Genomic DNA, 24998 nt, shown 5'->3' with positions numbered 1-24998 from the left:
TTATTATTATAACGTTTTTGCAGCCCTTATAGGATAATTAATAAATGTTACGCTGCATGAAACATTAAATAAAGTTTTTTTTATCAACACAGTTTTTACATGTTTACACACCCAAGAAATGCTGGCAAGACTTTTCTAATATTCGTCATTTAGTGTTCGGGTTTTACAAAAACCATGACAAAAACTCAACAAAAAAATTGACAGTTGTGTTTTAATTATACATTTGATAAAGTTGTTGGCAACATTTTTCATTCATATTTTAGTTGTTTTTTTCCCTGAAAGATGTTGATGTTGATCAAGACCCTTTTCATAAGTCTTTATTTCTTTTCTTTTTTGCCTTTTTTTTGTCATATCAACTATATAGGCTGACTTTTGGTTCATAATTTAAACATAGGGTAAAATAGATAGTTAAGATAAAATAATACATACTTTATTAATCCCAAATTGCGAACATTTCTAAATTTCCCAATTTGGGATTAATAAAGTTGTTTTGCAGCAGACATGTTGATACAATTAACAAAGGTTGTGCGCATTTATTTCAACCGTCATTTACATGTTTGAGCTACATAGTTATCATTGAAAATCACTCTTTTTTTAGTGCATTGACCAGTATTAGGGATCTTTAATATGTTCAGTAGTACTTCTCGTCCACCACCAGAGTTCACTAAACTCCAGCGTTGAGACGTTAAACACAGGGAGGAGATGAAAACAGTCTGTGAGCTCTGACAGTCAGGGCCCCGCTGCTCCAATCTCCATGCTCATGGTCACAGATATGGGGTCCACACTCGATGGCAGTTTGCATCGATGGCAGAAAGTGTGTGTGACTGCACCATCTTCTCCCAGCTGCAGAGAGAATAAGGACAGAAATTATTAATTTCTGTCCTCATTCTTAAAAATTAGTTAATACATTTCAATTTAGAAGCATGGTAAGCCTCTCATACTTAAGAGATATGATTAAAGAAATGTGTCAAATTAAACAATGGTTTGAGTACAACTCATTAATTTCTAAGGCTTACCATGCTTCTAAATTGAAATGTATTAACATTCTTTTCCTATTTCAAATGTACATGGTCAAACAAAAAGGATTTAAAATGTGGAGATGTTCTGTAGCCCATTTCCAGTAATCCATTGCATTAAAGCCATTATTTTAACTTTATTCTTTTTGAATTAATCTTGATCAGCATGTAAGGCTTAAAAGAACAATCTACAGTGCAATACAAAATACTTGAACGACCTTACATATATCAAACAACTGTTTTGTGGACACATGAACAGGTCTTTTATAGCTAGGCCGACTGTGTGGCTCACCTTCTCCGCTTCCACCTTTATCCGGTTGTTCGAAGTTGTGATGACAACATCTTCTGGAGAAAATCCACTCACATCGAGGGTGAACTGGAAAATGTCTCCCATGACCTGGATCTTCCCTGTTGGATATGAGTGCCCTAAAACAAAACACAATAATTACTAACAACAACAATCTAACAATTACTCATCTTATTAAAAACCAGGTGAATCAAACATACAATATAAAAAGGGCAAAAAAGTAGTACAAATATTATCAGTCTTTGTTTATCAGACCTGTTGTTGTTTCCAGTGGCGTTTTTATATGTACAAAAGTGGTGGGGCACAAAAAACTTAGATGTCTATATATAAGCTTCTGCAGTGACGTGCAGTGAGGTTCATGGCTGGTGAGGCACTGGCACTGACTCTTCAGGTTTACAAATATTATATTTTGACCTAAACCAAAATATAATATTATTTTCAAAAGCTTTTTTTGTCTGATGCTTCGATTAATTTTAAACAGACAGTTCAACAAAAGGATACCCAAAAAATGTAATTTTATCATTTAAATATTGAATTGTTCTCTCTTAGTAAGATCCCATTTTCAATAAAATTGCGGTCTTACCTTGACTTGAAGATGAAGTCCATTTTCCTATCCTTCTGGACAAAAATTTCTATAACTTTTTTGTAAAAGTCCTCCTTATCTTCTTGTAGTTTCAAAAGTCTATCATAAATCTAATCCATAGATTTATGATAAAAAAATTATAAAAGTAGGGTAGACATGTGGATATTATCCGGCTAATCAAAACGTGCATTTATCTAACAGGTACGTTTCCCACAGATCTTATTTCGAGCTATTTTCTAAAATCCTCTGGAGAAATCTCATTGCTTTTTTGTGCTTATTTCCTGGTTTTAGGACGCGTCACTGCAGCTCTCTCGTCTCCTCTTCACACACCACACTTTTCGCGGCACAGTACTTACAGCCAATCAGCTCTGAATGATTTGAGATGACGTATGGTGGGGATGGTAGCTCCGTGCCCCTCTGGTCATTATTTTTTTGCCACACACATTACATTACAAAATACTCTGAGCATGCGCAGTGAAGTTTTTACAGTCATCGTTCACTTCACAGCGAGAGGAAGGGGCATAATCAGGTTTTGTCCCACATGGCTCTAAACAGCTCAATAGGCACACACTGTGACTGTAGACACACTAATTAGAAGAACACAGACTAAAACAGCAATGTACAGACGAATCAGATGATTAAACATGATCTTAAAATATATTTTATATATTTTTTTATATATTTTTTTGCATTTTTGTAATTATTATTTGTAATACTTTCTGCTGACACTAGGTGGGGCTGTGCCCCACCTGCCCCTAATGACCAGTCGCCACTGGTTGTTTCTATAGGTCTGCTGAGAGCCTCCATCTTTCTCTGAAGCTCAGCGCAAGTTCTTTCAGGAAGACTGGGTGTATACCCATTCAGGTCATTCCAGAATTGGAGGACATTTCATGTCCCACATATAAAACATCAAATAGTCCATGCCCAAAAAGCTAAAACATGCACTTGTTGTGTTAAATAGACTTGTCGTGAGACAAGATGCATATAAAGTTGTAGAAAAAGTGGTTTCAAAATATTATTTAAAATATCAAATAGCTCTCGAACATCCCCTAAAATGGCATTTTTCTCTTTTCCCAGCTTCTTGGTGACCAACTTGCATGTCAAATATAACATTTAAAATAGGGTTTTTATTTACTTTTGTTGGTATTATTCTATTGATATGTGTCTCTTGTAATGGTCAAATCAATTTGTTAAATCATAAACACATTTTAAATAACAGTAATTTTACACTGAAAGTGTGTCCCACAACATGCGCGCAACCCTGTTACCGAAACCTTTTTAGAGAGGAAGTGAAAAAACTGTTTGTCACACATCAGCAAGCCATGTGCTACTACCATGGGTAGACCAAAAGTAAGTCCTCTCTTTTATTTTTAATATATTTCCAATCTTGTCACTCTTGAAGGAGTGACGCAACCCTGTTACTCACATTATGAGACTAAAACAAATTAATTTCAAATGTATCTTTCTTTAGTTAAATATCTAAGTGTGTCCATTCCTTGACAATGGCATTACATTGTGCAGCTAGCATTAATTCCTGAGGTAAAAGCTACAATTAGCATTGATTTGCAACCCTGTTACTAAATTAGAGTAACAGGGTTAATTCTTCATTGGAAAATATATATAAAATATTATCAAACAACATTTCTGTGGTCCTGAGTATTTATTTGTCTCATTTATGTCATGATCTACAATCAAAAGTAATGTAGCCATTCAACCCTGTTACTTTATGCAACCCTGTTACTCTAATTTCAACCCTGTTACTGTATCATTTTCTATTAAAATAAAAAATTAAACCAGTTTTATCCAAAAACGACATGAGTATAAATGTGACTTTCTTTACTTAATAGTAAAGAATCTATTGAAGAATATTTTTGAAAATACTTTGTTCTGCTTAATGAGTATTTGTAACAGGGTTGCACAAAGCATGGCACACAACAAATAAAACATCTAATAAAAAGTGTACATTTGATGCCTTAGCTGGGCAAATCACTTTTTTTGATGGTTTATTGTCCGTTTTTCCTAAATACATAACAAAAAATAATAAAAATAAAAGGTTCATTTTTCAAAAGTGTTGGTGTCTAAATTGTCCTCCATTTCTGGAATGACTGGGTGTTCTTTTTAACCTATTACATTTCACCTCAATCTCCAGCAGCCAATCATCATGCTGCAGCCAAACTTTAAAATGGTTCTCTTCTCTCCTGCAGTCAGCTGTGATTTCAGGTTTTCACGCTGCCGCCCGCCTCCTCCCCATCCACCTCCTTTCACCAAAGACTTAACATTTATCATATGGCATGTGTCAATAAATGTTCTTTAAACAAAATGAAGTCTTTCCTGATTGAAATACAGGCTGAGGAAGCTCTCTATCTGCCACATGTATAAAGAGAGGCCATTCTAGTGTCTCTATATAAATGTGTGTGTGTGTGTGTGTGTGTGTGTGTGTGTGTGTGTGTGTGTGTGTGTGTGTGTGTGTGTGTGTGTGTGTGTGTGTGTGTGTGTGTGTGTGTGTGTGTGTGTGTGTGTGTGTGTGTGTGTGTGTGTGTGTGTGTGTGAATCAGCTGGAACATGACACAGATTGTAGATATTCAACGTGTCACATCATTTGTTGAACTGTTGTCTAGAGGACCACATTTTCTAGCCGCACCCCGGACTTGGAGCATATGAGTCTTTGTGTTTATGTGGGAAAGGGCGTGGAGCTGTTATTACACTGTGACAGAATAAACTTTAATTATCAGGTGTGATATTTAATGAACTCTCATTCACAGCTTATTATAAAAGTGTCAATATTGCGCCATAAAATAGCTTTTAAAATGGGATCTGAAACAATTAGTCGACTCATATCTTGGTAGATCAACAAATATTTTGATAAGTTATTAATCATTGAATTCATTATTCATCCAGAAATTGCAGAACATGTTGTTTTCAGCCTCTCAAATATGTGGATTTATTGCGTCTTCTTTTTTTTATGTACCTTTTCTGAGTTGTTTTACCTTCATAGTAACAGTTGGACGGTGTCAGTGTGCTACCATGGAAACATAGTGTTGTCAGTAATTGTTCCCACCTGTTTACTTGTTTAGTGTTTAGCTGGAAATCAAAAGACACACATATTGTATAGTCAACGATAGACGTTGTTTAGTCTCCATTTTCTCTCAACACTGTTAAATTGCATATCTTTGACTTTTGTACTGAAAACAACCTAAATATTTAAAGACATCACCTTGGACTTGGAGATGGACATTTTCAGTTTTTTTCTCACATTTTGTAGACTAAATGTTCAAAAGAGAAAATAGTCAGAACATGTATCAACATTCAGCCCTATATAAAATGTATAATCTTATTGTGCTTCTAAGATTTTCTACACTGTTCTAATGAATTTCCGGTGAAACCTAGCAGAGGGGGAGGTTAACATGTCTGAGTGAGTGACGGTGAAATGATGGAGCACAGTTGTGTGTACATGTGACATTCTGCTTCAACTTGGCAAAGTCATCGAGGTTGATCAACTCCGTCTGGATGACAGGTTCCACCAAAACAAGCACTTCTCGAGCAATTCTTGTTAACAAAACAAAACTGTAAATATAGATCAAAGTTGAGGTCAGATCTGTTCTGATTTTCACCAGTCAGGGTGAAGAGAACATATACTTTCTGACCAGGGGATGGTGGCAGAAGAAAAGTGCCACCAGAAGTTAGCAACCTATATCAGAAGAGTTGATCATGTTTTGAACACTGACATTTTAAGTATAGAATACATAAGCAGAAGAAAGGGAGAGGAGGAAGGTCTTTTTAATTGTGCATTTCCACGATAAAGATTAAAGTTGAAAATAAAGTAAAATGTACAGTTTATATAAATCACTAGTGGTTTGATTAATTCTCAAAGGTTTTTAATTTCTTCTATACTTTTATTTAAACTTTATTCTCACATTTTTAAATTAAGTCTTGATTTAGTTTATTCTTAACGTTTTAAGAGCCATTTGTGACAGCATTGCAGAGTTTCTTTTGTGAAGAGGTTGTAAGCAGAACATGTTTATCATAATCAAGTAGTCAAGTCACTTTTGAGGTTTTAGGATCTTAAATCTAGTGTTAGGCTAGCAAAAATATGAAAGGTTAGCTAGAGATATTTGATAAATATAGTTTCTTGAATTAACATTTGAGTTTGACATATGTATTTTTTTTATTATTTTTTTTTTATTAGTCACAATTACTATTCTAGTTTTCCGAGATTATAGTTGCTATTAAACACAAAGTGCAGCTAAGGCTGATGGGAATGTTTTAAGTATTGATCATAACCTAAGCAATGCATAAAGTTTTGGACCTGATGGTGGTGCTAGATGAAAAGTCAGGGATCACCAGAGTTCACAAAGGCTGTGAATGTCTGGACCAAATTTCACGGTAATCCATGTAATCCATGACACATTTGACTTCTAAACAAAAATGTCAACTTGCTGTTGGCACTACAGGACAAGTCAGGGGATCACCAAAGTCAGCAGAGTTCATCCTCTGGGGACCATTAACGTCAAAGTTCATAGTAATCCATCAAACTGTTGCTGAGATATTTCAGTCTGAGCCAATAAAAAACAAAAACACGTTGACTACAGAGTACAGATAGTGATCCAGTCACAAGGAAACACTGATTTTATTGAAAATCTCAAAAATACAACACCTGGCAAATATGCGCCAGATCAGAGTTATTTTTCATGTAACAAATGACATAAATACAAAATAAAATAAATATTAAATAAAAATGAACAGTTCGTTTAAGAGACAATGTAAACAAACAAAAGACTGAGGAAAATGCATCGTATGACACAGACTAACTACAGAATGTGTGATAATTTGCCCTGAGTTGACTTTTTTTAAGTAAGTCTCATTGATCATGAATAGAAATGTAGAAAAACAAACAGATATAAGGATCCAGAAACTCTGGCAGGATAAAGTGAGTGCTTGGAAGAGAATGCCCATAATAATAAACAACATTAAATATTTCAGTCATTCAGTAAAAACAGACCAAGCAATCTCACATTTTCTCACATTTAGCATTTACTTTTATAATTGTTTTAATTACAAAATCACATCACTTGTTCATTTTCAAACATATAAAACATTTTTTTTACATAAAGATAAATTAATTGTCTTCTGTTATTATAAAGTACATAAGTGTTTTGGAGCCAAGTCCTTTCTGAGTGGCGTAGAGGCTCCTCTTCAGTCGCGCCACACTAAAAAAAACCTGCAGTGTAGCTCAGTTTCACCCCCCCTTCAGTCCTCCCTGTCCGTGAGTGAAATGGCGTGGTCGGTCAGTGCACTTTGATTTGGAGGAATGCTTTAGATCACACTGCAAACACGCTGAGCGAGCTGGTCTCGTCTTTCAGACCCAGGATGCTGTACGCTATCCTCTTCATGTGACCGGGCAACCGCACTCCAATGTTCCTGATGTCTCTGAAAGGACGAGAGAAAATATATAGTTTTAAAAGTGTGCTGAAAACAATATGGACTCTGTGAGACTGCAGTGGTTCTTGTAGGGCAGCATTTAACATGGTGGAGTGTGTCAACTCGTTGAAAAACAATATCAATTATGTTTTGATCGGAAATAAATATATCCATGTATTGCAGCTAAAGGCTGTTAATAAGTGTTTTAAAAGAATGTATGTAAATATGTTCTCAAACAGTGAGCTTTAAGTAATACAAGCCGCTGAAATAACTTGTTAATGTGACAGAGCTGTTAGGGTATGTCGGATTTAAAAAAAGGCCACTGCTGTTGAAGCTGTGTTGGTAGAGAATGAGAGGAATGACATGGGCAGAGGCGGAGTGGAGTATTTCTGCACAAACTGGATAACAAATGTTCGGGCTGAGTGCTGAATACTTTCTCTGTGTTACTAAAAAATGTGGCCTGGTGCCAGATGAATCAGAGCTGCACCTGTGCCATGTGTGCACTTACTCATGCCTCAATGCGAGCACCTGCTCCATGGTCGTGATCCCCGCACGAGCAAAGCTTTCGTTGTACTGGTTCATCTTGATGGACTCCAGCCACTCGGGCACCGACCTGAAGGTGGTGCCGTCACAGCCGCTGGTGCTGGGCAGGCGGATGGACACGCTGTGAAAAACAACGGATATATTTGATTTAATCATCATTAACTGATACATGTACACTGATTGCACGTCATGAAGCTGAACAATAGGAAACAGGTTTGACGGTCAGCAAGTGTAATTTTCTAATGTCAAAGACAAATACTGCTCCAGTTAAAGGAAAGAATGGAGACAGATTTTAGAAATAATACATTAATTGATTAATATCTGTCTCAACTATTAACACTAAATTAGGGTTTATAAATGCCTTAAAGGGGACCTATCATGCCTTAAAGGGGACCTATCATGCAAAATGCACTTTTGTACGTCTTTTATACATGAATATGTGTCCCCGTTGTTCCAGGGAACTCACCAAGTGTCAGAAAAAACAACCCTCTCTATTTTCCTCCATACCCAAATCTCTAAAAAAGGGGCTGCAACGGATCTGATAAAAACTGATCCAGATTTGAACACTGTCCTGACGTCAGGACAGTGGCGCTACGGCTATTGGGCCAACTCCACCAATCAGGAGGAGACAGCCACGGCCATTGCCGTTCGAAAGCGCTGGAGACGCTGTAGTACATATGCCAGGCCTCTAGATGGTGCTGTTCTCACAGAATCTGCCCTTGCAAAAACAGAGCTAAAAAATGTCAAATTGAGCAAAATGAGGCATGGCTAAAATGCATGATCTGTTTGGTATTTTGAAAAAAAAAAGTATAAATATGCCTTATATAGGTATGGTCCTACACTATATTATTCAAATATAGCATGATAGGTCCACTTTAAGTTTAGTAATTCTATTAGGGCCAGGCTCATGCTCATTTTTTTTAGCTAAGCATTACGGCAATCAGAGATTAAAGTATATGCCCTAATGCAAATAGTTTTGATTTTCAAAGGATTGACATTAATGAAAAATGTTAAACCTCAAAAAAATGTCTCAACAATTAGACTTTATTTTCGGAAATGCAAAGAAACGAACTTTCCCCTTTATTTTTCTTCCCTTATGTCTCGCCCTAAAACTGGTCTGTAGAATTAATTATAACTCTGAGAGGATTAGTGTCTTTTACAGTTTTACTTTTGTACCAAATCATAAAATAATGTTCATACCGTGGATCAAAGTCAGCGATGGCTTTCAGAGACTCTGGGCACCGGAGCAGTTTGTCCAATGTGATGACAGCGTCAGTGAAGCGAGGCCGTTTGGAGCGGTCGTTCTGCCAACACTGGAGCATGAGCTGGTAGATAGCGGAGGGGCAGTCCATCGGAGCAGGAAGCCTGAATGCCTCGTTGATAGCCTTCATGACCTGAGGAAGAGCAAAACCAGTGCTTAGATGTAAAGTCTATTTATGAGAGCGGTGACAGACAGTCTGAAAAGGGGCTTTGTTCGTATGTTGACTTAAACAGTTAATTTGAAAAGGATGGTGGGAAACTGCTCTGGATGTCAGGCAGCTTTTTATCACCAGCTACCCAGCTGAGACTCTCAGTGGTTATACATAATAAAGTTTAACCTACACAGCCTAAAACAATCCCTCATCTCAACCATAACAGTTGGAAACATACCTCATGGTTGCTCATGTCCCAGTAGGGCCGTTCTCCGAATGCCATGACTTCCCACATAACGATGCCGAAGCTCCACACGTCGCTAGCTGAAGTGAATTTCCTGTAAGCGATGGCCTCAGGGGCCGTCCAGCGAATGGGGATTTTACCTCCCTGATAGAAGAGAAACAGTAAGAAATCATATTTAATTGGTGCAGAGAGTGCAAACACAAGGCGCTGAAAGAAAAGCACTTTGGATTGGACGCTTGAGAAGGAAATAAAACAAGGGTGGTTCTCTCTATGCTTTCAGGCTGTAAAATGTAGACTTACCCTGGTTGTGTAAGTGCCCTCAGCATCATCCTCCAGCACACGTGACAGCCCAAAATCAGAGACTTTGCACTCCAGGAGGCTGTTAACCAGACAGTTTCTCGCTGCCAGGTCACGGTGGACGTAGTTCATGTCGGAGAGGTATTTCATGCCAGCAGCTATTCCCCGCAGCATCCCCACCAGCTGATATGAATGAATCTCCCCATCTCTGTCCTAAAAGGAAAACAATATTAAATAACCTTTTCTTACACTTAATTGTTAAAAACATTTTCATCTTGACATAAATGTAAGTCAAACACAACTTCCTTTGTTTTATGTCATTTTTAACTGTATTTAAGGAATAGTTCAACATTTTGGGAAACTTATTATATGCTGTCTTGCTTAGACTTGAAGAAAAAAAAACAATACCATCAATTTAATGTTATCGAAAATAAAGAAATAAACAGAAAACATAGATTTAAGGCAAGACAAGACAAGATCATTAGACGAGTGGTTTTTAGTTTGCACCCTTAACAAATAATAAGGACTATAAACATTACGTTTATGTCTGAAGCTCAGGTCTTGACATATTGCACGTACCTTCAGATATGTGTCGAGGGCTCCGTTCTCCATGTATTCGGTCACTATCATTAAGTGCTTGACTGAAATTAGAAACAGAAAATATAGGTTTAGAGAAAGAAAACCACACAAGCAGCTGATGCAAATGAAATTAGAGTGATTTCTTTGATTTCTTTCTGATGTTATGGACTCACATTTGGTGACGACTCCCTCCAGGCGGATGATATTGGGGTGCGAAAACTGACCCATGATGCTGGCCTCGCTCAAGAAGTCCTGCCTTTGTTTCTCAGAGTACCCCGGCTTCAGGGTCTTGATCGCGACGGGCACCTCCCCTCGCCCAGGAGTCTTCATCACGCCCCAAAACACTTCCCCGAACTCTCCTGATTGGCAGACAGACGGCAGGAGAAAACTTTAGAAACTATGCTCTAACTTTTTCATTAAATCAAATCGTGTTTTAAAAAGAAATACACTCACCAACACCGATGACTTTCTGTTTGCTAATGGCACTGGGGTCAATTTCTGTGACAAACTTCGCAATGGCAATGTTAGGGTCCTCATACATGTGTGGATCAACGTATGTCTTCAGAGGCTTGAGTTGATCTAGGATAGAAATAAAGACCAGATGTTTAGTCTTAATGATAACCGAATAAACTGGTGATATTATTATTGAATGTACAGAATGGTTTTCTAACCTGTTGAGAAGTAAGGATCTTCAGGTCCTCCCCTGCCACGAGAGTTCATTCTCCTGAAAGGAAAACATGAGGGATTACTAAACAGAAAACAGCTTTTAACTAATTGCAGGTCAGTCTCAGCTGAAAAGACCAAGGCTGTATTCAATAGCTACACCGGCTATTACCGATAAATCCTCCTTGAGCTGTCATACCCGAATATCTTTAATTTACTCGAGCTTGTGGCACATAATCACACAGTCTGCAGCTCTGAAGATAACATTTATCTGAATGACACAGGCGTTGGACGGGGATCAGAAGCATGTTGTTACCAACCGTTTACGCAGCAACAGGACGGCCACCACAACGAGCAGAATAACCGCGACGCCAACGACTGCTCCCATCACCATGGTGGAGCTGTTCTGGGTCAGAGACTCGGCTGTGCAAAACACAGAAAGAGACACATTTAACAACTCAAGAACGAGAAATCAAAGATTATACAGAACACATTTTGAGAAATGATTTAATCTTCTATCACTTTTAAAGGTTCCTGTTACCTAGAGGTAAAGTAGGGAACTCGTGCTCCACACTGTAGCTGCCGGGGTTTCCTTCAGGACTCAGTGCCTGGACCCTGAACATGTACGTAGTGTCTGGGGTGAGGTCACTGATCAAAACTGAACTTTTCTCCAAAATCAGGACTGTGTAGGTGGTCACATCACGCTCGCCCTCATCATCCTGCGCAATAAGGAAAACAGGAGGATTAGAGTCATTTTAGAAACCATTTACAGCCACAACTTTGAACGAGTGAAGGAGGGACAAAGGAGCAGTGTGTCTTACTTTTCTGCGGTACATGAGCTCGTAGCGGTGATTGATGTGGGCTGGAGCCCTGCGAGACAGAGTCCAGGACAGAGACAGACTGGTGGGGCTGCGATCATCCAGATGGATCAACGTCACCTTGGGGGGATCTAACGGTCGGTGAGGGACAGAAAGCAAAATAATGGTTAGTGACTAATCATAGACTTTGGAAAGCACATTTGGAAATGAGAGCCTTTGGGATTCTGTGTGTCACACTGCATTCCTCGTTGTGTAGTAAGCCCTTCTTTTTGTATGATGGTTTGTACTGAGAAATACAATTCTAAATATTTAAAAATGACTGTTTGGGGTTCTGAGGACAATAGACCTCTTTCAACAGCTTAAAACATTTGATTAGTTTTACCACTTTTTTACACATTGTTTTATCGTTATGATTAATGTTAAGAATCATAGTGAATATAGACTGGTGCTCACAACTATTTATTTGAAAGCATTATACACAAGGGTATCATAGAAAGTTTTTATCATTTCTACATATTAAGTTTCAATAGTTTTCTTTTTGATTTTCATTATTATTTTCACACTTACTTAAAGTAAAGCCAATTAGAGCATAACACAAGGTTAAATCGGAGCAAAAAGAAGAGCTTTTCTTGTGTTTGAGCTCACCGTTGTAGTCCAGAGCGGTGGTGATGCTGGCGATGGGCCTCTCCGTACCGAACTGGGACACGCCGCTGTGAGTCTCCACGGTGAAGGTGTAGTTCAGATGAGAGTCCAGGTCACTAATCACAACCTCAGTGTCCTGCAGGTCTGTCGGACCCGTCTCGAAGCGGATCTTCTCGCCACATGGGACACACACGGCCCCCTCGCAGTGTTTGCACTCCACACTGTAGGTGAGGTCCCTGCGGCCCCCGGTCACCAGCGGCAGGCTCCAGGACAGATGCAGCCTGCCCTCTGCTGAGAGGGTGGTGGAGGTCAGGTCTCGAGGGGCACTGGGTGGAGCTAAGGGAGGAAGTACATGACACAGAACAGTTAGCCTGATCTTCAGTAATGAGCTATTAGTTTACTTTATGAGTAAAATTAAATTGAGTGTGGTTGTTACCAGAGCAGGGGGACGTAGGAGGGTCTGAAGGGGAGCGGAAGAAACCCTCCTCACATTGACAGTCGGTGGCGCCAGCCGCGGACGGCTTTGTGTTATCGGGACACACTTGACACAACTCGCCTGATACAGATGGCTTGAAGTAACCTGGTTTGCATTCTGTGTGAGATAAAAAAAAAGGTGTGTGTTAGTTTAAGGTTGTCTTTAGGACTAACTATAAAAACAGACAAACACAGGAAGAATGAATGATGTAAAGGCAAACAATGAAGCCGTCTCTGTAATACCAGCCCGCTCCACCCTACAGGAAGCATATTGTGAGTAACCTATAATCACTGAGCCTTTGTATCTGGAGGAATGAAAAGGGATTTCCCAGACGATCTGCCTCCACTCGCCTATTTCGCCTGAAGGCCTAATCTCAGGTCACACCGACAGTGTGAACCGGATGACAGAGCATTAAATCCATCAGGTGATCTGATCTGCCGTTCCCCTGTGAACCCTCAGATCATGTTCTCTGGCAGATCAAATTTATGTTTTTGCCAAAGGAAATGGCATCTTGGACACTGTTGAAAGAGATGATGATGTGACATTTGAGCTCACTGATAAACAGCCTTCCAGGGCATGAGAGGTTAATGAACCAGCAGAGTGGACAGAAACTACAGCGCAAGAGCTGCAATCCAGTCTGAGGCTGATGTTTCCTTTCCTTCTTCCTTCCTTCCTCTAACCCCTGACACCAGTGGCAAATTACAGCACCCAATGTTGAAGAGTTAGAAGCAGGAAATAGGAAAAACTGACAGGAACGAGTATGATTTTCAGTTTGTTTATGGAAATACACAAACATACTTTCTGAGGTGATAAAGGGCTCCAGCACAATATAAACTTTAATAACTTTAAAAGAGGATCTTATCAAAGATATCCTCTCTCTTTCATTCTGCCGCCTCCCCCCGGGTGGAGCCTTTCATCTGGCCCCTGTGCTGGTGGCCGTGAGAAGAGGTCGAGTGAACCCTGGATTTAAGACGCGGTCGCCTTACTTCACCATTCAGGCAGAAGGACCTTTGCACTCCAAGAAATGCCGCAGTGGAGGAGAAGGAACAGGTTGATTTTGAGTAGGAGGGATAAAGATGAATAGATGGATGGGGGATGGGGGCAAAGGTCTGAAGCACCAACAGAAGTTCTCCCTGGGGAGTCACTTGGCGGCAGTGGGGGTGCAGCAGAGGTCTTTTCAAATAAGAAAAGGGGGCCAGTCCATTTCATCCTGAGCTGCAGCAGCAGGACGTCTGTCACGTACCAAAGAAACTCCAGCCCTATTCATCCATTGTCTCTGAGATTGGACAGAGTGGGGCCATAAATATGTTGCTTTTCTCATTAAACAACTCGCAAATGGCGGCATTCGTGCAATGTCTGCAAACATTGTACACGCTAACTTAGGCAACGATGGATTCTCATAATTACATTGAATTCAAGTCTAAGCGTCTTTTTGTGAGTCATCAAAAAGTGTTGAAATACAGTTTTAATTTGATTAAAGCTGCAGTGATTAACAGATTAGTTGTCAACTATTTAATTATTTAAATAAAAACTGATTTGATCATTGATTATTCAGTATTTTTTCCTTTTTAAGTAGTCGAAAATTCCAAATCCTGATTCGACTTGACAATGAAAATAATTGTTAGTTGCAGCTCTACATTCAATCCAAAACGTTTCTTCAGCTAACTTTAATTTTCCCCTTCTTGATGAAATCGTCCCACGCTCCTTTCTGACTACTGCACACATGTGAAAAGGACTTGTGTTCTGCACCGGTGCATCTGTTAATTGGATCTGTTTTCTGCTCTTTGTGTCGGCCCATTGTTCTAATGAGTAGGAACACGGATTAGGGAGCTCGTTGCGTGTGTTAACAACCGGATGAAAGAGCAAAGGGAGGCAAAGCGGGGCATGTCATTGGCTAACAGCTGTCCTGTTGCTCCACTAATCCTCTTGACTAAATTACACTCCACACCTAACTAAGCAGCCACGAAACTAACCACCCTCATGCACCAACTGTTGACTGACACCCCACCCTCCGACTGGGCACAGGACAACCTTCTCATTTGTGTCAGCATTCCTCCTCTTCTCCCTTTACTTCCTGTTCCCACAACAGTTGTTCTCTTTAGGGGAATGCAGGCCATTAGCCTCGTGGATATCACTTTCTCTGGTGTACTTGAAAATAGGGAGTTGGAACAAACTACAGCATGATAATTGTTTTTTAATTTGTGTATTAAAACATGTTTCCTGCATCCTAATACTCAGGTCATCCTCCAGACTTTGGAATCACAGATTTTCCCCGTCATAATATTTCCTATCTTTCCCAGCCAACTTCCGTTTCAGGTGCTGGGCTCAGAGTCCACTGTGGTCAGAAAGCTCAAAGACTGAAGCATTCCTCTGCCGTGACTTCTTCCCCGCCTTCCTCTTTATTCTTTCTTCATTTTTACAACCCCAGTACAAGACTCACTCTTTGAACCACTGTACTTATCTATCAAAAAGGTATGTAGCGCTTACAATAACTTCCATAAACTTTTAGACTTGCAACTAATAGATGTTATTTTGTCCAACCAGTCCAAATATAACTCAAGCAGTAAATCATTTCAACTGAAAAGCTACAATTATTTTTGAAATGTTGGAAGAAAATAAGAAGTAAACGAAGTAACAATTATCAAAAGAGTTTTCAATTACTCTTTTGTCAATCAACTAATCGCTTAATTCTTTAAGCTGGTTAGAGGGATCAGTTGTGTTAAAGCAAATGACTGAAAAAAGCCAGCTCTGCCAGTCAAGGTGACTCGGACCATCAGGAGTCATAAACCGCAGCCTGACTCAGTCTAACCTCTGGCAGGCGTGTCGGCCTCTTCCCTGTAATTGTGGCTCCTGTCGCCATAGCAACTGGCCCAAAACAAATACTTGCGAGCAGAAGACATAGCACTCAGGTAGTTATTCTGACACATTCACACGGCTTCTTCCTTCAGTCAATCAGTGCTGGAGGTGACGCGAGGGTGAAAGAATTCCTTTCAAAAGTCCCTGCAGCCGACTGAGCCCTTTCTCCCTCCTCCCCCTCCTCCTCTCCGTCCTCTCTCTCCTCCCACGCTTCCTCCAGACGCTTAACACACCACGCCCGAGAAGCCAGAGACAAATTCCACACGAACAGTAGGAGCACTTACTGTATAAAAACCGCAGCTATGTCTTTTACTGTACACATCTATTTTATTGTTCTGATATGTATTCGCAGGTCCTTCTCTGGGGCTGTTTACATAGCTTTCTTTGTTTTAAAAACTACCTGTCTAATATCTAAATGTTTGGAAAGTTTATCCTCATGTCCCCTTAAGTTTTTTACTTTTGTATTCTACATACCAAAACTATACTTCCTTTATTTATTTATTTTAAAAAGGCACAACAAACTCAAAGCCTTCTGAGAATTAGTGTGTGGTGTGGAATTTGGACATAGCTTCTTGTTCTGTATCATCACCTCCAGACATCGACCTATCCATAAAACAGCCCCATTCCTGAGTCCTGAGAAAAAGACTGGAAAGAATTTGTAAAGAGATGAGGCATTGATGGGAGGCTGTTGACATTTCCCTCAGTGGATTTATCATGGAGCAATCTGCGGTTGCTGTAATATCAAAACACAACAAACAGGCTTAGTCATCTTCCCTGTTTCCTAACTTTCCTAAGCTCCCTCCTGCCGTACCTGACCCACTTCAGCACAGATACGCCAGAGATAGAGTGCTTTTGTGAAAGATTTCAAAACAAACCAGACACAATTAACATTCCTCAGCGCTCATTCCTCACATGTTGCCAGAGGAGTGGTTGAAGGTGCTTCACTTACTACAACTCACATGGCAACGTAAACCCTTCTCAGTTGAGTGCTGAGGGTTAGGTTTTTTTTGGCTGTGCTTACCTTGGCAGGATTCCCCGGTGGTTTCATAGCCGGCGAGACATTGGCACTGCCCCACGGGAACCACCCATTCTCCCTCAGCTGTGCAGTAGATGCGTGGGGTGGCCTGGCTGACGGCATTCTCCACACAGGCTCCCTCCACCTCCCTGAGAGAATCCGCCACAGTCTCCGGGAAGTCCGCCAAGCTCTGGACCGTGGCTGGGCACGTCTTGTAGTAAACTCTGACAGACAGCAGCGCCACACACGCGCCCATGTCCTGAAAAGCCAGGTAGAAGCCCTTTCTAGACAGAGGCCCCATGGCCCTCGTCTCCATGTTGACCTTCAGCACGCGACCCCGTGTGACCTCGTCAGGAGCGATGGTGGCCACTTTGCGAAACTGGCCTTTACGGAAGTTGGTTCCAACGTCAGCGTCGGCCTCTGAGATGAAAAGGTTGAAGGTTTCTTTGCAGGCGACTGAAGCACCATCAAAGGTGTTGCAGTCTCTCACAATAAAGCGGAGCTCCACAGAGACTCGAGTGGCTCCCGGGCGCCGCTGGATGAATGTCGTGCGTAACCAGTTGTCCTGTTCTGTAGAGTCAATGCTACACACACTGTAGGTGTAGAATAGCGAGCCGTTCACCACCGTTTGAACTATCTCCCACTTAAGGAAAGAAAAAGACAAAAAAAGAGGAGATGGATTAGTGTAAGGGGCAAAAGTCACTGTCACACAGCTACAATAATCAAAGGAGTTTTTTTTCAGGGAATAAGTACAGGGTTTGTTTGCTTTGTTCTTGTTGAGGGATTTATTTATGAGACACCTCTTCTTTCATGCTGACTGAGAAGCTCATAAAGAGCAGGAGTGAGCAGGAGTGAGCTGGAGCTTTTTTCCACACATCAAGATTATTGGCCTAGACATGTGCCATGCTCTCGACGTGTGTGGTTTTCCACTAACACATGAGGCTGCATGTTGTGTGAGCCACACACACACACAGCAGATACTACTGTAGACTACCAACTAACATTTATGGCAGTTTAATGAGCTTTATAAGCACAGTGGCAGCTAAATTGGCAGCAATTAAGACTTTTTAAGAGGGGGGAGCAATGACGAGCAGAAAGATTAAAAGCCTCAATTCAATATTAAGATTTAGCACCTCATACTAGCAGCACTGGTGTGTTTGCAGTTATATTTCAATGATTAGACATCCCTTGAAATTACTATCCAACTTGAATCGTCTACTTAGGAAAGTGTACACAGCATTTAGCAAATCAAATATTAGCTGAAGCAAATACCACACATTGCAGGTCCCTGTTACAAATTTAAATAAACGTTTGTGAGAAGTGTGAGAAAGTTGGATTAACACAAAGCAAAGTTTGATGGACAAGGGGAAATCCTATCTGATAAAAGGAGAACCCTTAGATCTTTGAGAACGTAAGAAGAAACGTGGCCCACACAGTGGAAGCGGCCATGTCCTGTGTCTTTTTTTAGATGGAAAGCCACTGAACTATAGATAGAGGGATGGTTCTCCACACATGGACCAGTCTTTCTTTCTCTTTTACTTATGTCTAACCACAACTGTACAGATCATCTTGCTGTTGATGTCATCTCTAAAGTCAGAGAGGATTCACAAGAAACCTTAAAATGATTTTATTTAGTGCTGGAATGAGCTCCTGTGATTGTGTAAAGTCCAATGTATGTACTGGGAATTTAAATGTAGGTTGAACCTTGGCATTTTAATGGCATTCATAAGTCTGTCATAAAAGGTTAACGTCAACATACTGTAATACTAACTTAACTCTTACATTTCTCAGAGGGATTCATTATTCTACTTAATGAGAAGAAAGAAGCCTCTTTTGCTAAATATGATTGATTTCCTCACATCGGCTTGTCTTGCGCTGATTTTGTTTTCCATAAATTGTCTTACTCGGAGAAAGAAAGTTTCAAGTCTTTAACCTGAAGTCTTAAAAATGCCAGTTGAGGTATAAATACTCACTCCGTTCTCATATGGCAACGTCAACCACCCCAACTCTGATCCTGAAGCTCTCATATCCAGCAATACTTCTATAGACACAAACAGAAAAACATATATATTACAGAGTGACAAGAACAAAATGACACAATGATAATGAATGAAAAAACTAAAATATTCGCTTCAAATTACATCTAAATATTTTACAGACCTAAACTTGTGTCACACACATAGCATCATGTTTTTAGTTGTTCCTAAGGCTATAAAACAATTAGAAAATGACTAAGATCGGACTGTACTAAGAAATGGTGTGGCTTGATCTCCGGGAACAGCAGTTTTATGAGGGCACATGCCATCCTTTGACGGTCTAATCGAGCATGTCGGTCTGATTCAGGACTTCATTGACCGTGTCCTCCAAATCCAGGATACAGCATTAATAATGTCTGAGAAAGGCGTGGGCACTTAAATTGCCATGACGAGCGAAATACATGAATCTGAACCACAAGTAAAAGAAAAGTCTGACATGTTAAGGCAACTCACAGGTGCCCTTTAACCCTAAATTGGCAAAGGCCATTACAAATGTAAACGTAGCGTAATTCTCTTAAAAGACTGGTAGGCTGTATAAAATAAAAAGTGATAATGCGATCTTTTTGAAGATTTAAATCAATTTGAAAATTAGAGACAAGGTTTAAATAGGCTTCGTGAAGGGATATTATAAAAGGCAACCCGCACTATATCATATTTTACACTGGCTTTCTGACTAAAACACAACAAAAATAGGTACTATATTCGCTATTTTAAACACATTTTAAAACAGAAGCAAAACTTAAAACCGGCTATCAAATTCCAACCTCCTGACTCACGATGTGCGCAACAGCTCTGCTTCATTTTAGTTTTTAGACAACGCGTAAAAAAGTAGCCTACTTACGTTCTTTCGACTGGAGGCTGATAAAGACGTGATGACAGAATAAAAAGAGAAACAAGTAGACCCGACATAACTCCATGATTCCGCACAACTTTTATAAAAAGTCGTGTTTTTAAATCCCGAAGTCTCTCCTCCGTCGGTCTGTCCCACACTAACTTCACTCTACTGGCTCACTGAGCCCATTCACAAACAGGTGGCGTCATAGCTCCGCCCCGCACGCTCTGGAATGTTGAAGTTCTCCAAATATGGTAATTTAGGGGCGGGGCCAGATGTATTTGACCGCACCTGTTTTCATTCATAAACTGTACTCCAACAGCCTCACTGTATTGATTTTAAAGTGTGTGTATGATTTTCATGTACTGGTAAATTTTTAGAGTTTTCTGTTTCCATAACATGTTCTCATTCAGATTAGTGAAAAGAAACATCCCAAATTGTATGTCTTCAATATTTTGGATATTTATTTTCTTCTAAGAGGTGTTTATTTATTTCAATTGTCGAATTGCTTCTCTTGATGTCTCTTGAATTCACCAACAGCTAACTGAATGCTTCACTTGCTCATTTAAACACAGTTTCAGAAAACTTGTTGATCAAATGTGTTTTACAGTGACCATGGGATAAAGTTGAATACACAACCTGTTATACAAGAACATAATACTGAGCGATGAACAAAGGCAGATTTTTTGTAATAGTTATTACTGGTTATTTGATATGGGACTTTAAAGGGTAAGGTCATTTGTGGTGGTTTTATATTTCAAAGGTTAGAAAACCTTTCTTTGGATTCTTACTAAAAAATCTGTCTGTACCTGCAGCGTTAACTGCATGTTTTATGGCCAAATCTTTTAATGTTTACTCTGTCAACATGTGTTTTTTCTTTTGATGATTTCTTTTGATGATTTTGACAAAGATGTTCTCAGGTTTCTGTCCTGGAAATGTTTTCAAATGAGGACATATTTGATAAGATAATGTCTAATTTGTATATTCAGTTTTCTTGGAATATAAAAGTATTGTGTTAATATAGGCAATCAACTGGGTAACTTTCATGTGTATATCTATTAGTTAGAATTGACCTTGTTTAATTGTAATGCTTCCCCTTAATTTATCAATATTTGTTAATTAATAGATCCATATCATGTCAAAGTCTATAGGCCTACATATAATCTTACATATTGTTAATTTTAATGTCTGTCTTTCACAAGTAAGTGTAATTCAAATATAAAGCTTATAGGGTCATCACACCATCATAAAACCATAATACTAATATGGAAATACAATGAAATACACATCACACAATACACAAACTACAATGTACTAATACTGACTAATACACACACATCATTACCTTGCTAATTTACAGTACAATTAACTCAAATGGGTGCAGCCCTTGTTTGTTTATTCGTCACTTAGGCCTTACCTTTGTGGTAAAAAATATAATATTTGGTATTAATAATATTTCAGTCGGTAAAGTGTTTAAATTGACTCAAGGAAAAACTACAGATACTACAATTATAACAAAAATACAAGAAATAAATAAAAGTACCAAAGTATAGAACAATTCAACCAAAGTACAAGTTGTATTTAAGAAAGCCATTCAAATGTAAGTAAGCAAGTCAAATATAAGTACCATAAAATTGCACTTGTGTACTTATATGTAGTAACTTTCAAATGTGATTTTCTGAAGGTAAGTATAATGATAATTGCTATTGTTTAACAAATTAGTATTTACATTGTTATAATGGACCTGTCTTCAGTAATGTGGAGCAATACACTGAATTTTACTCTGTTTAATTATTAAATGTTAAGCTTTGACTATATTTAAACAAAGTAATACAGGCATTTTTTTTCTTAAAAAATAGTTTATAATAAAGATGAAACAGCAAAGAGTATGTCAAAGATTTTCCTTCAACTCTCTCTCTCTGATTTTTATTTTATTTGTATTAACAGTAGATTTGGTGTCTTGCACATGGCATGGGAATGTAATTAAAGACAGAGCACTGAGCTAAACCAGTGCATAGATGCCAACTCAGTCCAGCTCGGATACATTTGCACTTGGTGTTTAAATATACGTTTAGGGACCCTCTATCTCTGCTGGGACGAGAAATGGAAGTTCTGTATGTAGCGAACAATATGTGTCAGTTTACTGTACAAATATGTTTGAGCTTTACCAGTCTTTCCATATGAAAGCGTGTTTAAGCTGGACAATCTTTCCGACCGTCTCCAAGTAATTGCCCGAATCCTCCAAATGTCGCCCAGGACTTGTCTTTCCCACGACTGGTAAAGGAGGGGTCAAGTAGGAGGGGGTGGCCTGGTATGAATATATGACTATTAATGAGACGCTCCTCATAGAGAACCTTACAATTCGGGTATGAATATGTGTCCACAAAGAAGATCTAACAATAGCATCACCTAGCAACTCTTATCTTGAGGAATTTCAGAGTCAAGTCTTCGCTGTGAAGCGCCGCGTACTTGGAAAGAAGAGCCCCTCAATTTGAGAGCCAAACACAGCCAGACACCCTGACAAAGACCTCCCAAAATATCAACTGAAGAGGCGGACATTGTCTTGTCCAACGTTACTATACACGGACATTAATCATACAACAGGCGGAGTGAAAGATGTTGGTTAAATAATAGATTAACAAGTTAAGTGTGGGCTGATTTATGGCTTTCCGACCTTCAAATCACAATAACTTCAACTGCTTACAAAAACTAAATGTAGTTTGACATGATAATTTCAACACGACGGGAAAAGAAGAACAAAACTGTCCCTTTCTTAATAAATCATGCACTGCAAATTAAGATGCGCCTTAGCCTCATAATGACATGTAGATTGTTTTGTTTTTTAATGTTACATAATGAATATCATTGTGAACTTTTTACTCACAATGGTACAACAACTTACATTTCAAACATGGTTCCTGCAGCAGAAAAAAGGCTGTTTGAATTATATTTTCCTCAGCTGTTTGTCAACCTAAGCCTCCACAAATATCAGTATTACACGTTCAAGTATCACTTATTTTAGTCAACTATATTTCACAATTTGTATCTTCGGGATATAGAAAGTGGGATCTGTTTTTCAAACTCAGAAAGGCCAACACAACGCTAAAGATCCAGAAATCCTCACTTGCAAATGCTCTGACACACTCTGTTTTGAGTGTGAACTGCCACTTGAAGGAAACTCTCCATCTTAAGCACTCACGCTGCCTTTCTCTCCTCACTTTAACGGTTTTGATACACAACGAGGTACGCTAAGGTGTTATTTTCAAGTGTGTTAATGCTTAGGTTCTGAAAAGTGGTTTCTGTTGTCACCCAGTTCTCAAAGGAGTCAAAGGTTAACACCCTCTCTAACACACAAGTATGCAAATGCTTTCATTACAATACAGGCTTCTTTTTATCCACCTAACTGTGCATGCGTGCTGCTGGAGAGCAGACTCACATCAGCGCCCTAACACCCCCTCCTCCTCTGGTCGCAGGCTTGTGAGGGTGATGACAACACAAAAGTACTTCACACTGGGGGCTGGGTCTGCATTTTGTGGGTCAGTGAATGGCAGGCCGGAGCAGCAATGCCATGTCATTCAGAGCCTGCCCCCCTCACACCCCCTGCTTTCCTTACACTTCTCGTGGTATCAGCAAACAGAGAGGTGGATTAAAGAAAGCACCGGGGAGTTTTTGTGTACTGCCAACACGAAATGCACCTACTGTTTCCCACCATCTCAGTGAGGCCCCCAACCCTTGTTAAGAACTAACGGATTCACGCCTTTGTTTATTTGTTCTGATGACTACAGCCTAACCATCAGTAAAGAAAGAAGTACTCAGATTATTTACTTAAGTAAAATAGAAATCCACAGTCACCAATAGTAATCATTTACCAGTAAATGTGCTGCAAGTACTGTCACTTAAGTAAAGGTCAGAAGTATTTGAAACTAAATTAACTTAAAGTATAAAAGTAATGCAAGTGTTTCATGATTTCAAATTCAAAAAGCTTTATTGGCATAAAGTATTGCCAAATGTAATTTAATATGAATTAAAAGTATTACCTGATTTCTTAAGGAATCATTATCATTGACGCTTTAATATACTGTACAAGCAGTCATTTGATGTTAAAGTTAACTGCATATAATGTTGGGTTGGTATTAATGACAATGTATTGTATTCTATAAAATAATCATGTATTTTGTATTTTTAACCAATAAAGTAACTAATAAATGTAACTGGTAGATAAAGATGTTGGAATAAAAAGAGGAAGCAAACAAAAGTGTGCTTAAGGCAATTACATAAATGTACTCACATTACATTTCTACACTGCTTTTATTAGTTGCTTATTTATTTTGTTGGTGTTTAAAAAAAGTCCTATTTGTCTCAAATACAAATACATACTTTTGGGCCTTTCAATAAAGCAACATTCCTGAGCTTGAAAGAGCGGTTTCATCTTTATTTTTATAAATAATATATTTTAAAAGTCTGCTTGCAATAAAATAATGTGGAGGTTTCTGCTTTTCATTCTTGTCTATCTGACTTTAGCCAGATAATCAGACTGGATTTAAACAACACAAAATAAATGATTCAGAGGTCTGGAACAACACTAAAGGAGACATTGCATTTTTGAGATAATCCGGTGGGGTTTTATAAAGCTATTCAACCCACAAGGAGTGTGTAATCCTTCTGATAACATAAAAATCACACAAGGTCAAAACAATCTTGTGTGTGACGACAAAAACATGAGTTATCTTAGCCAAACAACAGGACACTGTTCAATTCACTGCGTGTATTGACACTGTATGGAACCATGTACTGATAAGCTTGACTCAAATAAACTACAACAGAGACTAGGAAGTCACTAATCTTTGTGAGGTCAATACAGGTACATAATGTCTCTCTCCAAAGCTGAATAAAACACACATTGTAAAGAATCTGCCAACAAAAGTGTGCGCTAATAATTATAACACCATAAAACCAATCCCAAACCAGTCTCCTTTTATGTTCCCCACAAACAGGATGGCTGTTGAGGAAGCTCCTTCATTCAGTGCTCTGTTGTCTGCACTGAAAAGCCATTGTTTTTTCCCCCTCTATGTTCCCAGTCATCTCATTTTAAAAGCTCCACATGCCACCTGTGAAAAACACTACCTCTCTGCACTGGAATTTGGGGTGGGTGTCTGTTGTCTACATGGGATATGTTGTGTGCAGTGTAGCGTTCAGAAACAAGAGATAGAACAAGCTCCGACACGTTTTTCTCTTATGATGGGAAGAAATGTGAGAATGTGG

The 24998-nt window shown here is 39.1% G+C and overlaps 1 protein-coding gene and 1 pseudogene across 2 annotated transcripts; both read right to left on the bottom strand.

Moving 5' to 3' along the window:
• Positions 1 to 685: 685 nt before the first annotated feature.
• On the bottom strand, positions 686 to 2766 carry LOC117489641 (annotated as a pseudogene).
• Positions 2767 to 6552: 3786 nt separating this feature from the next.
• Positions 6553 to 19888, bottom strand: epha2a (eph receptor A2 a). Of its 2 annotated transcripts, XM_034139270.1 has the most exons (17): positions 19746 to 19821; positions 18842 to 18909; positions 16875 to 17511; positions 12959 to 13114; positions 12526 to 12858; positions 11884 to 12011; positions 11604 to 11781; positions 11383 to 11485; positions 11071 to 11123; positions 10853 to 10978; positions 10573 to 10758; positions 10400 to 10461; positions 9824 to 10033; positions 9518 to 9667; positions 9068 to 9261; positions 7833 to 7988; positions 7225 to 7333 (listed from the first exon to the last, which is right to left on the bottom strand). In XM_034139270.1, exons 1-17 carry the CDS (start codon positions 19819 to 19821, stop codon positions 7225 to 7227), a joined length of 2925 nt encoding a protein of 974 aa, XP_033995161.1. The 2 variants fall into 2 exon arrangements, with proteins under 2 accessions (XP_033995160.1, XP_033995161.1); XM_034139269.1 differs by having other exon boundaries at positions 6553 to 7333; positions 10400 to 10758; positions 19746 to 19888.
• Between the last annotated feature and the right edge of the window lie 5110 nt (positions 19889 to 24998).

This window comes from Trematomus bernacchii, unplaced genomic scaffold (assembly GCF_902827165.1).
Source record: "Trematomus bernacchii unplaced genomic scaffold, fTreBer1.1, whole genome shotgun sequence".
Taxonomy (NCBI): domain Eukaryota; kingdom Metazoa; phylum Chordata; class Actinopteri; order Perciformes; family Nototheniidae; genus Trematomus; species Trematomus bernacchii.
The sequence above is the reverse complement of the archived record's forward strand: the minus strand, read 5'-3'. Positions and strand labels throughout refer to the sequence as shown.

Excerpts from the sequence above, each read along its gene's own strand:
- epha2a (XM_034139269.1), bottom strand. The coding sequence starts at position 19,821 with ATGGAGTTATGTCGGGTCTACTTGTTTCTCTTTTTATTCTGTCATCAC. Across the intron at positions 11,486-11,603 it reads GTTCCCTACTTTACCTCTAG|CCGAGTCTCTGACCCAGAAC; the intron begins GTAACAGGAACC and ends TGTTTTGCACAG. Across the intron at positions 10,759-10,852 it reads ACAGAAAGTCATCGGTGTTG|GAGAGTTCGGGGAAGTGTTT; the intron begins GTGAGTGTATTT and ends TCTGCCAATCAG.